The sequence below is a fragment of the Temnothorax americanus genome, unplaced genomic scaffold (assembly GCF_048541705.1).
Source record: "Temnothorax americanus isolate GAGA-0224 unplaced genomic scaffold, ASM4854170v1 Scaffold5, whole genome shotgun sequence".
NCBI lineage: Eukaryota > Metazoa > Arthropoda > Insecta > Hymenoptera > Formicidae > Temnothorax > Temnothorax americanus.
Genome location: NW_027509657.1, coordinates 5,903,181 through 5,916,448, shown reverse-complemented (window position 1 = coordinate 5,916,448; position 13,268 = coordinate 5,903,181). Strand labels below are relative to the sequence as shown.

Genomic DNA, 13,268 nt, shown 5'->3' with positions numbered 1-13,268 from the left:
TTGCATACTATATTATACTGTATCTCTCTATAGTATTGTGTTTTTGTCAGAGCTAAAAAATATAAAGGACAATAACGAGTAACGTTTAATTATCAACATTATGTGGTCATGTCTTTACTGTTTTTTATTCTATATATTATCGTTTCAATGATATCACGTACTTGTTCGTAGATTCTTTAAATTAATCGTTCGTACGTTGTATTTTTTATTTGAAAAACTTTATACATGTGTGCATGTGTATATGTGAATATACTATTGACTATATGTATACAGAAGTCAACCTATTCCTCTGGCAAAGTTGCATCTCAGCAGTAGTTATTAAATGATAACAATTTGAAGCTAATAAGCATAGGCAGTTGTATGCCTGCATACACACGTCAATATATAAAATACAATCATATCATATTTATGTAGTTTTATTAAATATTTATAATGATATTCTTTTATCACATATCGATATATTTATTTATATATTTTTTTGCGCGTGAGAAAAAATATAAAATTTTACAAATTGATAAAAATAAATGAGAAATGTGTCGATAAATGTCTATTTATATCAGCTTGATTTATCCAGCTATTATTTTCCTAGTTATAATGTTCTATTTTATTATTATAAATGTTAATCGATTAAAGAAAAATATTTTTTGACGATCCAATAAAGATCCGATATGAGAGATAGATAATGGAAATACACTGTCCGCATAATTGTTTATGCAAATATAATAAATTTATTTTCTCACTTTTTTACATTTTGAGAAAATAAAATTTTGTGATTTTAAGAAAATGAAAAAAATTGCCATATTTTTTATGGCAATTTGATATCATTTCCTATTTGTTGTAAAACATTATAAAAAGTGCGTAATAACAAAAACATATTTACTTACCATTATTTTGTTTCTAAAAACAAAATTGGTTATGTAATGAAAATCATTATCGGAGAAGTTGAAAATCAATGAATGACAGATCGGTACACTTGTCTGTAAATTGACAGATGTAATTATGGGGATGAGCACGAGTTTTATACACAATATCGTTAAACAAATGCTAATTGCTCATAATCCAAAAACCATCATAAACCTCAGTATCTTTGTTCCATCTTCAACGCTAATTAGTTCTTAGAACGTCATTCAAATACAGTAGTTGTAGTGCATCGTGTAATTGTCTTGCAATAACGGATCATCAGAAACGAGTCAAGAGCCGAACGCTCTTGAAAAAGGCCAAGATTTTTATATCTGTGTTTAATAGTTTCTGGACATGAAAAAATATACCTTGCCTATTATTTCGTACACGTCCGGTACAATATTTTTTTTTATTTGCTTTCAGTTTCCAAACAATCATATCTTTGCATTAATCTAATTCTAATTTATACGTCGCTAAAATTACAAACTTATCATTACAAAATTCCTAAAGGGGAATGATTAAAAAAATTATAGGATGGACTTTGTAGTATTTTCCTTGAAAAATATTTTTCGCTATTACAAAAAAATAAGTGAATAGTTCTTTAAAAGATTTGACTGTTACTGTTCCATAAAAATTCGTCTCTTCTGTTGTACGCCGATATAAAATGTCAGATCATTTTATAAATCAAAAACTTACATAACACACATGTGATGCTATATATTACAAAGATTTTGTTACAACGCTACCAAGTACCAGGTATGTGGTAAACACATTCGTACATTATTTGCGACGATAATAAAAGTCAACGTGAATTATCATACCTAAATTTGAATCTACCTATAAAACCGGATAGTGTTTATTATGCAATATATAATAAGATCGTGTAAATTAAGAGTTGTAAAATTGTTTGATATTGATAAAAAGATCTAAACGCCGTAGTTTTACGGATTCTCCAAAACTTTGCGGCAAAGAACGTTACGCCACCTCTACAAGAGATCACATAACGGATGACATTATAGACGAGATATTTATATTCCCTCGCGTATTTTATCTAAATTTACAATCAAATTTTGTATATCCTACAATATCCAAAGTGAAGAAAAATAAATCTACAGATTGACGTCACCAACAATTTCATCCTAAGAATGTTTCATCATCGAGTTCGAAGATATACGAATGTCGATTTATAAAAGCAGGTTTGTTGTGTAATCTATACTCCGTATGGTATAGAGAATACACAATACGATAAAAATTCAGTTTAAAGATCAGTTTAAAGCTATACAGCAATCATGAAAATAACAGAAATAAATTATATTTCAATTGTTATTTCGCTAAAATAAATAGTTTGTAAACACGTTTTAAAAACATGTTAACTTTTATGTTAGCTTTAGAACGCATAACACAATCACCAATCGTATGCAAAATACCACTTGTTTGCAACTGTAAATAAAAATAAGTGTTACAACTGACTTATAGTGTGGGCATACTTGCCGAATTTAATAATCTGTACATCCATTAGAATTATTCTCATAAACATCAAAATGGTTGTTTAAGGCAAGGATATCTTACTTCGTTACTGTGATTTCCTTCTTTAAACTGGACCGTCGTGCGTCGCACATGATATAAAAACATCTTACCAAAAGCAAGATAGCACGTATGTAAGCATGCTATAATGTATATAACTAGACGTTATGAAGAATAAATGAAGGACTAGGAATCTTAATGGATCCTGATGTAATTTGGAATTTTCTCCGTTTGATCCGTTTGTGCCAAGAAATGTTCCATGTTTATAAAAATGTTCCAATAGTGCTTCTTTTTCTACCCATCTGTCGTACAACCATTTAGATAATTGTTCTGGTTCGCGAGGAACCTAAGGCACATCGTAAGACATTATGTAATACGTTGCTATGCGCATTCGCATAAATTATATTATTTTATGTTACGTCACATATCACTTACCACTGAGCTAGGAAAAAGTCGATAAAATAATACCGTCTCGCACGGAGGTCTCGAACCAGTTATAATAGTAGGCAAGTCAAGCGGCTTACCCTGAGGATACGCTATTGTAATATCAAGAATCCAACTAATTTCTGGATTAGCTACCATCATACCTGTTGATAATAAATATCGCATAATACAATAATTTTAGCAATATAGTCTAATAATGATATAAATAATCTAAATAAAATTTGCATATACTACGTACATATATATTAACTCGAAATTAATATACGATAATTTATAAATAAAAGTATAAAGTTCAATTTTACTTGGTCGGCTGTTTAGGTGTTGTTGAGCCTCCGCGTTCCTGCTCTCCGCTGGCCCGAGAGTATCAAAAATCATTTGCATGGCTCCTACCCTTGGTAGAGTCACATTTTCAAGAATAGGCAGATTATTCTTCTTAGCATACTTTTGTGAGGTCTCTCGTCTTTTGCATAGAAAGCCACCTTCCGGGAAGAGCACCATCCATTTTCTATCTCGTGGTATATAAGAATCTTTGAGATGTTTTTGTAATTGCTTTAAACTTTCTTCCCTTCGTTTACGTCCCTACAGTTATCTAACATATACTGGCTGAAGGTAAACAGATATTCCGCGCTCCGTTACATTACGTTACGTTATAAAAAGCAAACAGTAATAGCAGTGAACCTATATTCAATAGTTTCCGTATATATATATATATGCATTCTCAAAGAGAAATTTTATTCGCACTTACCGATGAAATGAAGAAATCTTGATGTAATACAGAAACTATTCCGAAATTAGTAAATTTGAACACTCTATCCATTATCCACATTAAATTAGGTAGAACATTTGGTTTGGCGTTAAATGTTGTCATTAATATAGGAACATCACCAGTGCTCTGATGATTCGCTATAACTAATGTTTTCTCGCTTATAATCTTCTGTATGTCATCACCTTGCTCTATTACTGTCGAACAAAAAATAAAGAATTTATTTTCCTTAAATTCAAAACAAAGCTTATTCTTTGCCAATTTGTACTTACCGTCGTAGCCCGCGGACCAAGTCCACATCGACACCATTGCCAGCAACCAGTGGAAAAATAGGCCTTCGATTCGCCAGTACACTTGTGGTTGATATATTTTTACAGGAAACAGTAACATCATCCATACTACATACGTAGGTATGCAATAGACATTGTTTAATATCACAAATGCCGTCCGTGCGACACATTTCAGTAACGTCACTATGTTGTTGATTATTCTGCAAGAATGTACGTATCTTAGTCAGGATTAATTTTATACTTTTTAAAAAAATTATAATAATTTCTAACAAAAATCCTTTTGTAATTGACAAATCGATTATTTATTCAGTTATAATAACAGTATGAAGAAATGTATTATAAAAATTTTTAACAAACTTATACCAAATTACAATCGTTGTATATTATGCGTTACAATCGTTGAATTTTACAAGACTTTTGTTCAACTGCGTTAAAGGAGCGTAACAGAAAATGAAGCATTTCGTAAACATATCAATGGGTCTGTTTTCTATTGCTGAACTGGCTGCGCTAGTTCATAGTTTATCTTTTTTCTTTCCAATGTGTGGAGTAGAAAAGATAAACTCTGTGAACTAGTGCAGCCAGTTCAGTAACCGAAAACAGACTCATTAAGATAAAAGATTATTAGTACGAAAATGGTTAAAATAATATCCAAATTAAAAAATGTTTAATTATAAGCTAATTCCTATCTTTTGTCAGAAGTGAATATATTTTGTCCAAATCTGGGCTATTTAACAAAGTATTTCCGTACAGTTCACGTGTGCAACTTTCTCTCTATGGTGTTAAATAATCGGATAAATTGTATATAATTCAAATTGTATCATTTAATAATTTTTTATAAAAAATTACAGATAAGTAATCAATGTAATCAACATGTAGATCACAATTTGAAAGATATTCTATTTGATCTTTGACTCTCCGTCCTCCTACCTTTGAACAAAAATATCTACTTTTATACTATTTTTAACTTTGACTTTCAGTTTTATATGAAGTGGAATACCGTCACAATGAAATAGCGGTAGAACTCTAATTTAAATGATCACTCAGCAGATAGTTCGAGTATTTTCCAGCAATAGACAGTCTGGAACAATACTCAGAATTCTTTAAAATTTGTCAATACATGAGGTTTGCAATTCCTGCTCACAATGCCATCACCGAGAGAGAGAGAGAGAGTATTTAGTTTTAATGGTCAAATGAACCAAACAGAATGTTGATTGAAACTGTGAGAAGTTTGACAATGATAAAATTCAACTCTCGCACAAGAAATTGTTTGCAATTTTATGAAGAATTGCTTAAGAGAATTTGTATATCAAAAAAATATATGATTCTATGAGAAAAACTTACAACTCTCTCGTTAACAATTTGTTTCGTTATGCAAAGTTAAAATAAGAATAACTAAACGTTTTATTATATACACAACAAAAACATAGAAAGGAAACGAAGGAAACATGTGTTAACACGTTTTAACACTCAGTAATTTACACGATTAAAATTTTAGTTTAGGAAAGTTTCGATTTCTCTTTCACTCGTGTTCTTTTTTGATACTTTCTTCTTTTCAGAAATTATCCTCCCTTCGCGACTGCGTTTATTTAACCGGCTTGTATTTACTTCTTTCTCTCTCTCTTTTTCTCTCCTCCCTCGTTCTCGCTCGTTCCTCCTTCGTACGAAATGAGGTTAAGCGCACACGTATGTATCTTCCACGAGGTAAGATACGCCAGCACGATCTTCCGCATCGCGACGCGTTCACACGCGACGGAACTGATCTGGCGAGTGGCGCGTATCGTTCGGAGTCACGAGAAACGAATATCGCAGTTCGCAGTCTCGCGAGAGAGAGAGAGAGAGAGAGATCCTTTCAAAACCTGTTAAACCCGTACGAGTCGCATGAGAGCGAACGGACGGTTTACCTGACGAAGATAGAGGCTGCGGAGGTAGAGTCAGACATTTTCGAGTGCCACCATCCGTTGCAGAGGATCGAGAGGATTTCATGCACTTTTTCTTCACCATAGCATTCCCTTATGTGCAATTTATGTAACAAGGAATCATCGTCCCGAATGACACACACGCGGATCAACGAACGTGTTTACACGTCGAGAAATTTTACGTGGGGATTTCACCGCGACGTCGGTCGGCGTGCGGGCATATAATATCCCGCGGGATTCAATAATCGCGCTCGACGCTCGCGGCTCGACGCTTACACGTCTTCTCTACCACCGTGCCGAGAGCGTTTTTCGCTCGTCGGCGGACGCTTTTTATCCGCCCCGTGAGCGTGGCGGCGTGGAGAATCGTCAACAATTTACGTATACGTATCCTCCCAGTCTACCGCCGAATAAAATCTCAAATGATTCGCCCTCGTTGTGATATTTCGTTATTCATCGCTTTTTTTGTTGTCTGTGCTCCAAAGCGTGCGAAATCACCCTAGCGCAACATAACTTACTGGAATGGCGGTCGGTCCGACTCGACTCGGCTCGGCTCGGCCCGGCTCGGCTCAACTCGGCTGAACTTCTTTGGAGGTTATTGGATTGGTGCTGTCAGCTCAAGTCAGCTGCACAGCTGCACCATGCACTAGCTGCAGTGTGAATCCTCCATTAGGATAATCAAGTAAGGATGCATATGTAGCGGGCTTTAATTTGACGGAGCTTGCGCGCCTTGCGGCCCCTGCGTCCACTCCGCACTGTTGTTAATTCTCGTCTTCTCCGCTCGTCCTCGCTTGAATTATTTTTGCGATAAATCTTACGATACAGACTGTCAAAACTTTGAAAATCATGATGTTCAACACACTGAAGTGCCACCTCCCTAATCGTGGTTTACGTCAATTGAGAAAATTAACGGCCTGTTCTTCATTGAAGTTACACTTTTCCACTTCAACCATGGTCAACAAGGTATATTACACGATCACGCACTCATCTTAAAAGTATTTTAATCTCGTTATGTATATTTATATCCTTTATGTAATATTTAATTAATGTAACCGACATTCTTGATGTTATTTTTGTCGGTGCCCCCGTCTTATTATTTTGATTAAAGACTCACGAGAAAAACTCTTTTTTTTTTATGAGAAATATGAATTATTTTGTTACGAACAAGCGTTGTGGTATTATTATAAATGTAAACATGCTTTCAAGTGTGTATATATAATGGACGTTACGAATATTAAAATACAACTTTTCACGGTTGTATCTGTATGCAAAGTTGTACCTTGTCACACTGTTTGCTTATCAGACTCGTTATCTATGCAGTCATGAGAGACTTCTGCATTCTGTTGACTTTCAGTCTTCCTGCCTACGTGGTACCGACTACTTCTTACATAATCCTAAAAATGGTGAACCGTTTTGAGCTATGCCTTTATATTTGTATATATACGGGATAAGGAGAACTACGTTCAAAACTGTAGAAATAGGAGAAAAATCTATCCAATGAACGTTACGCGGTAACATAAAGAATCGCCATGTGGTCGTGTTTGCTTTTTAGGTGGAGTCATTTTCGAGATCTGAAGGTCAAATCTGTTTCTTCCAATTTTTCATGTATACCGTTTTCCTTCGATATTCTGCATATAAAAGTATGAAAGTAAAATTGTCAAGAATTTGGATATTTCATACGCTATTTTGACATAAAATATGAGATATGATTCTTCAAATATTAATTTTTTTTTTCATGAGTTTGCTTTAATAATTTCATACGTAGAATAATGAAGCTCAATTTACATAAAGAAAACGCATAAAAATATATATAATTATACATTGCAAATTGCATACCTTTTCAAACAATATATCCAGGTAGCAGAGTGACGTCGAATGACGTACTAATTCCGTCTTAATGACGTCCTCTAATGTCTTTAGACGTCATCTTGCTACCTGGGATGTGTTTTCTTTACGTCGATTACTTTTTATCTCATTATTCTATGCATAAAAGTATCGTAATATGTCATTGAAAAATATTTCATGTCTAAAATAAAATATAAAATATCTTATAAACCACACACTTGTCTTCTTTAGCCTCTATTTTAAAACTTTTATATACAGAATATTGAAATTGATTTATATGAAGTCTACATATGGTGCGAATTAAAAGGAAAATAAAGATGATCTTTAGATTTTGAAAACAATTCGGAAAGCAAACGTGACGATATCTTGCGGTGCAACTTTTGTTCGATAAGTTCTTCTACTCTCACAGTATTTCAAATATATTAAAGATGGTAATAATTATTGCCTTATCCTTTATAATAAAAAAACACGCAACGTAATATACATATATACGACCTAACATATACAAATATCATGAAATGCAATACACTGTACATTTGTAGTGTTATCAATACAAATAGGACTGCATGCTTTATATGTGCAGGAGCAGGAGTCCAAAAGCTACAGAATCGAGAGAGATACATTCGGAGAACTGAAGGTCCCTTCAGACAAATATTATGGCGCGCAAACTCTTCGAGCGTTGATGAACTTTCCAATTGGCGATACGTTCGAACGTATGCCGGTAAGCGATAGCGATAAATTAAAAAAGAATAAGCTATATCGCAATGCGCCTTCTTATCTTTTCTTGCATTTGAAGTGACCGACGATTCTTTTTATAGTGCAGGCTGATAATGGCTATGGGTATATTAAAAAAAGCTGCCGCAGAAACGAATAAAGAATACAATTTGGATCCCAAAGTTGCCGATGCCATTAGTAAGGCAGCGGATGATGTGATAAGTGGAAAACTATATAACGATCACTTTCCCTTAATTATTTGGCAAACTGGATCTGGCACACAAACCAACATGAACGTCAATGAGGTAAATTATATTGCAATTTCAACAGCGCGAAGCATATAATTATCCTATGAAATAAGGATAACGATCGTCCGATGAATAATTATTTTATTCAACGATATATCTCAAATGTTTAGGTTATTGCCAATCGTGCAATTGAGATACTCGGTGGCGAGCTTGGCTCGAAAAAACCTGTACATCCAAACGATCATGTTAACATGTCGCAGAGCAGCAACGACACATTTCCAACAGCTATGCACATAGCTGTCGCCTTAGAGATTCATAAAGTGTTGATCCCAGGCTTAGAAGAGTTACATAAAGCATTGAAGGAAAAAGCGAACGAGTGGAAAGATATTATTAAAATTGGTAGAACACATACCCAGGATGCGGTACCGTTGACATTGGGTCAAGAATTTTCAGGTTTGTATCTGCGCAAACTGTTTTAGTTTGGAAAATAGCTCGTAAGATGTATACGTTAAAACATTTCGCAGGATACGCTACGCAGATCGAATATGGTATTAAGAGAGTGAAAGATACACTTCCAAGATTGTATCAATTAGCTCTCGGCGGCACGGCGGTAGGGACTGGGTTAAATACGCGGAAGGGCTTTTCGGAAAAGGCAGTTGCGAAAATTGCTCAGCTCACTGGTTTACCGTTTGTCTCAGCTCCAAATAAATTTGAAGCTCTGGCCGCGCACGATGCAATCGTCGAAGTACACGGTGCTTTTAATACAGTGGCTGTTTCTCTTATGAAAGTAGGCACTGATACAACTGTTAAAAAATACATTTATATTCTACTGATCATTTATATCCTATTGATATATTTTGTATGTAATCTGTGCAGATTGCAAATGATATTAGGTTTCTTGGAAGTGGACCTAGATGCGGTTTAGGAGAATTATCTCTTCCGGAAAATGAACCTGGAAGTTCTATTATGCCTGGGAAAGTAAATCCTACACAGGCCGAATCGATGACCATGGTGTGTTGTCAAGTAATAGGCAATCACGTGGCAATAACTGTCGGTGGTAGTAACGGCCACTTCGAACTTAATGTCTTTAAACCAGTTATGGTTGCAAACACTTTGAGATCTGCAAGATTGTTGGGCGACGGCTGCTCTTCGTTCACCAAAAATTGTGTCGTGGGCATTACACCGAATATTGATAATATAAAAAGGAATGTGAATGAAAGTTTGATGCTTGTCACGGCATTAAATCCACATATCGGTTACGATAAGGTATTTATAAATTCGTTTTTCTTTAGAGAATGAATATGGATATGGATGTTTTTTTTACAGTACGTATAAAAATTATTAATATTTTTGCAAGGATTTATCTTTATAATTTTCTTTTATAGGCTGCTATGATCGCAAAGCATGCACACAAAGAAAAACTTACACTGAGAGAATCTGCATTAAAACATGGATTAACGGCGGAACAGTTCGATCAATGGGTTAGACCCGAACAAATGCTTGGCCCGAAATAATTTCTATGTTAAAAAGATATTTAATAGAAATATATATGAAGAATATACACGTGTCGTTGTGTATTTTGTTTGTAGAGTTTCTCTGTTCTATATACTTCTCCTATATTCTAAAGTTCCCTCTATATTAAGTTAGTTTTTCTCTAGAAGAGTTTTTCTCTCCTTTGATTTTGCTCTCTTGTATCCATCACATTGAAGAACTTTGGAATGAGAAAACGAGTGTACGCAAAAACGGATTAACCCATAGTTTACCGAAGTGGAGAAAAATTAATGTTTGCAAAACGGTAAAAAAAAAAAGACTATTTTGCGGGTTAATCTGTTTTGGCGTGCATTTAATTATTAGCCTATATGTATATACAAATGCAATATGTATGACGTGTGTGTGTGTGTGTATATATATACCTACACACACTTGTATCTACTACTCACATTTATCATTGGTGGTCTTTTTATTCCATCTTGTAGGGTCAATAAGATTTCCATATCGGACTGCAGTTATAGGTCAAAGAACCAGATTAGTTTCTTATGTGTAATCGCAAATAACTCGACAGTAAGGAAAAGATACATAGGTCAAAATGAATGCGCTGACTAAAGCTCGTACAATTTCCAGTAAACTAGGCATTCGCTATTACAGCGGAAAAGTTGGTATAATCGGAGTACCTTTTGACAAAGGACAGGTAAATGTAAAATATGCGAAAGAGAACGGTAAACAATTTTAAAACTGCACACGTCTTAAATAAAGCTTCATGGAAGTAATAGATATATTAAGAAAAGAATATATTAAGCGTATTATGTTATAAAAACAATAAATTTTACAGAAAAAGGAAGGAGTAGCTCATGGACCTGAGGCGATTAGAGCAGCAAGATTGGTAGACGAATTGAAAATATTAGGTAAATCCGCGACAATGTGCGATGTTTATATCTTTTTTATAAATATAAATATATTACAAAACCCCTAAGCACGTAAGTTAACGTAATTTATATTTATTTCATAAAAAAAGAGTTGAACGTGCGAGATTACGGCAATGTGGTCTACAGTGCAAACAATATAGGTGACGTAAAAAATATGTCACATTTGGGTCATGTGGCCAGTTGTATGAGTAGTTTATCCGAACAAATTCGGCAAGTGTTACGCGACGGCAGACAGGCATTAACGATCGGTGGTGATCATAGCTTGAGCATCGGTACAATCGATGGACATGTCAAGGTGTGCAAAATGGAAATATTTTCATAGAAGAATCAATGAATCGTTAAATCCGAACGTTACACTTTTTTTTTTTATAGGAAAGGCAGGATGTGGCGGTAGTGTGGGTGGATGCTCACGCTGATTTAAATACTAACAAAACCAGTGAGAGCGGTAATGTGCACGGGATGCCGGTAGCATTGTTAACTACGGAGCTAGCCGATTATTGGCCGTATTTACCAGGCATGGACTGGCAAATGCCGATGTAAGAACATTCACGACATTCGAGCATTTCTGCTCGTTTATTTTTTTAAACCAATTAAATGAATTAAACTAAATTAATGTAAATAAAAAAGAAGTTTAACCGGTGTATTATTTTTTTTTTTATAGATTATCCATCAGAAACGTAGCTTATATCGGTTTGAGATCCATAGATCGCTACGAAAGATTGATAATCGAAAAATTTGGTATTACCGCTTACGGCATGGAAGATATAGAACGTTATGGTGTGCGGATGTAAAATAATTGTGCCTTGATCGTCGCGTAAAACCGTTCGATGCATTTAACCGATATACTTTTAGGTATTCACGACGTGATACATATGGCGCTTAACAAAATAGATCCTCATAACTCAAGATCTCTGCACGTCAGCTTCGATATAGATGTGTTGGATCCGCTCGAAGCACCTAGCACTGGAACGCCAGGTTTGCAGTATATTATATTAATGTATATGCATACATATATGCATTATTCTTATTACAAATCCTTATATCTGCATATTTGTACAGTACGCGGAGGACTGTCTCTTAGAGAAGCGATCCACCTTATGGAAGAGATACACAGAACGCACAGATTGAGCGCTATCGACTTAGTGGAAGTCAATCCACAAATCGGTAGCGAACGAGACGTTGAGATGACTGTACAAGCAGCCATACACATCATCCAAGCGGCTTTGGGCTATACGAGACGCGGTTTGAGAGTACCTAAGGGTATTACCGACATGCCTTTACAAACATTCCATTAACATCTATTTTATGTATATGTATTTTATCCTCGTATCACTTGTCATTTTCGTTTATCTTTACAATACTATTTTTATATATAATGTATAGATAAATAAATTATTTCTGAATCATATATTTTTTACATAAATAACAAATCTATTTTTCTCTTAATACAAACTTGTTTCAACTTATCTCATATTGCCTTATTACAAACGTCTTCCCAGGTATATTATCAAACGTAATTTCAATTTTAGACGCCTCAGGTTTGTTCTCGAGCTCACGGTTCAACGTTACCTCGTAATACAACTTTGCTTTGGTATTGGCACCTGTGAGCGGTACCTTGAACCATTTGTAATCTTGCTTGACCGTCGCGTCCTCGTGCTCAAGCGTGCGAGATCCATCGCCGTAAGTGATGCGGCCCAGCGTTACGGGCTCCCCGAGATACGGCACGGCTTTCTTGTGCGCGCGTAGGGTATCCATAACGTCTTTATAAGTCTCGCTCTCTTTAATGTCGTATTGTATGCGATAATGAAAAGCGTAGCCCGTACTCGCCGTTATGAATCCTCCCAAACTCGCTATCTTCATAAGCGTTTGATTCGATACCATATCTGCAACGAAATAAACCGTAGTTTAAGTCGAAAAGTACACTTATTTATATCCGTAAACAGTTTCTTCTCATTACCGTGCAACCTAACCTCTTCGAGTCGACGGAAGACGGAATTAACCTCAAATTATCCGGGGAAAACTTAGGGAGTTCGGCTCGAACCGTCGTACGAGTCGGACGTGTTAGTCTCGGTGCCTTGCTTCGTGGTACTTGGCCTCTTGAAATCCATTAGAGACACGTGCGTTGTACTGCGTAGTCCTGTTACACTCAGTTCGGGTGGGCTCTGTTTAATTAAATTCTTTCTTTCTACTCCCCCCTCGGAGGG

The 13,268-nt window shown here is 35.3% G+C and overlaps 4 protein-coding genes across 14 annotated transcripts; 2 read left to right on the top strand and 2 right to left on the bottom strand.

Annotated features, from left to right (window-relative positions):
- Positions 1-1,274: 1,274 nt before the first annotated feature.
- LOC143904011 (acyl-CoA:lysophosphatidylglycerol acyltransferase 1) lies at positions 1,275-6,476 on the bottom strand. Of its 3 annotated transcripts, none has more exons than XM_077418213.1 (6): positions 6,353-6,476; positions 3,904-4,121; positions 3,614-3,828; positions 3,171-3,447; positions 2,860-3,011; positions 1,275-2,770 (listed from the first exon to the last, which is right to left on the bottom strand). In XM_077418213.1, the coding sequence occupies exons 2-6, from the start codon at positions 4,022-4,024 to the stop codon at positions 2,534-2,536; spliced, it is 1,002 nt and encodes a 333-aa protein (XP_077274339.1). In that variant the 5' UTR covers positions 4,025-4,121; positions 6,353-6,476; the 3' UTR covers positions 1,275-2,533. The 3 variants fall into 3 exon arrangements, with proteins under 3 accessions (XP_077274339.1, XP_077274338.1, XP_077274337.1); XM_077418212.1 differs by lacking the exon at positions 6,353-6,476 and adding an exon at positions 5,823-6,342; XM_077418211.1 differs by lacking the exon at positions 6,353-6,476 and adding an exon at positions 5,527-5,683.
- An 87-nt stretch (positions 6,477-6,563) lies between these two features.
- LOC143904004 (fumarate hydratase, mitochondrial) lies at positions 6,564-10,202 on the top strand. 9 transcript variants are annotated; one of them, XM_077418195.1, is made up of 7 exons: positions 6,564-6,797; positions 8,269-8,400; positions 8,498-8,698; positions 8,812-9,094; positions 9,166-9,428; positions 9,518-9,907; positions 10,027-10,202. In XM_077418195.1, the coding sequence occupies exons 1-7, from the start codon at positions 6,681-6,683 to the stop codon at positions 10,153-10,155; spliced, it is 1,515 nt and encodes a 504-aa protein (XP_077274321.1). In that variant the 5' UTR covers positions 6,564-6,680; the 3' UTR covers positions 10,156-10,202. The 9 variants fall into 9 exon arrangements, with proteins under 9 accessions (XP_077274321.1, XP_077274320.1, XP_077274318.1 ...); XM_077418194.1 differs by having other exon boundaries at positions 8,263-8,400; XM_077418192.1 differs by lacking the exon at positions 6,564-6,797 and adding an exon at positions 7,090-7,237 and having other exon boundaries at positions 8,263-8,400.
- Positions 10,203-10,358: 156 nt separating this feature from the next.
- Positions 10,359-12,472, top strand: Arg (arginase). Its single transcript, XM_077418219.1, has 7 exons — positions 10,359-10,829; positions 10,971-11,043; positions 11,154-11,359; positions 11,437-11,600; positions 11,726-11,841; positions 11,917-12,039; positions 12,124-12,472. Exons 1-7 carry the CDS (start codon positions 10,728-10,730, stop codon positions 12,357-12,359), a joined length of 1,020 nt encoding a protein of 339 aa, XP_077274345.1. The 5' UTR covers positions 10,359-10,727; the 3' UTR covers positions 12,360-12,472.
- On the bottom strand, positions 12,473-13,091 carry LOC143904021 (uncharacterized). Its single transcript, XM_077418225.1, has 2 exons — positions 13,022-13,091; positions 12,473-12,947 (listed from the first exon to the last, which is right to left on the bottom strand). Exon 2 carries the CDS (start codon positions 12,943-12,945, stop codon positions 12,523-12,525), a length of 423 nt encoding a protein of 140 aa, XP_077274351.1. The 5' UTR covers positions 12,946-12,947; positions 13,022-13,091; the 3' UTR covers positions 12,473-12,522.
- Between the last annotated feature and the right edge of the window lie 177 nt (positions 13,092-13,268).

Coding starts and splice junctions, on each gene's coding strand:
- LOC143904011 (XM_077418211.1), bottom strand. CDS start 5,651: ATGCGGAAGATCGTGCTGGCGTATCTTACCTCGTGGAAGATACATACG. Junction 4,122..5,526: donor AAAAAGAGAGAGAGAAAGAA/GTAAATACAAGC, acceptor ACATTCTTGCAG/AATAATCAACAACATAGTGA. Junction 2,771..2,859: donor GACTTTTTCCTAGCTCAGTG/GTAAGTGATATG, acceptor GATGTGCCTTAG/GTTCCTCGCGAACCAGAACA.
- LOC143904004 (XM_077418192.1), top strand. CDS start 7,100: ATGCAAAGTTGTACCTTGTCACACTGTTTGCTTATCAGACTCGTTATC. Junction 9,429..9,517: donor TGGCTGTTTCTCTTATGAAA/GTAGGCACTGAT, acceptor TAATCTGTGCAG/ATTGCAAATGATATTAGGTT. Junction 9,908..10,026: donor CACATATCGGTTACGATAAG/GTATTTATAAAT, acceptor TTTCTTTTATAG/GCTGCTATGATCGCAAAGCA.
- Arg (XM_077418219.1), top strand. CDS start 10,728: ATGAATGCGCTGACTAAAGCTCGTACAATTTCCAGTAAACTAGGCATT. Junction 11,360..11,436: donor CAATCGATGGACATGTCAAG/GTGTGCAAAATG, acceptor TTTTTTTTATAG/GAAAGGCAGGATGTGGCGGT. Junction 11,601..11,725: donor ATGGACTGGCAAATGCCGAT/GTAAGAACATTC, acceptor TTTTTTTTATAG/ATTATCCATCAGAAACGTAG.
- LOC143904021 (XM_077418225.1), bottom strand. CDS start 12,945: ATGGTATCGAATCAAACGCTTATGAAGATAGCGAGTTTGGGAGGATTC.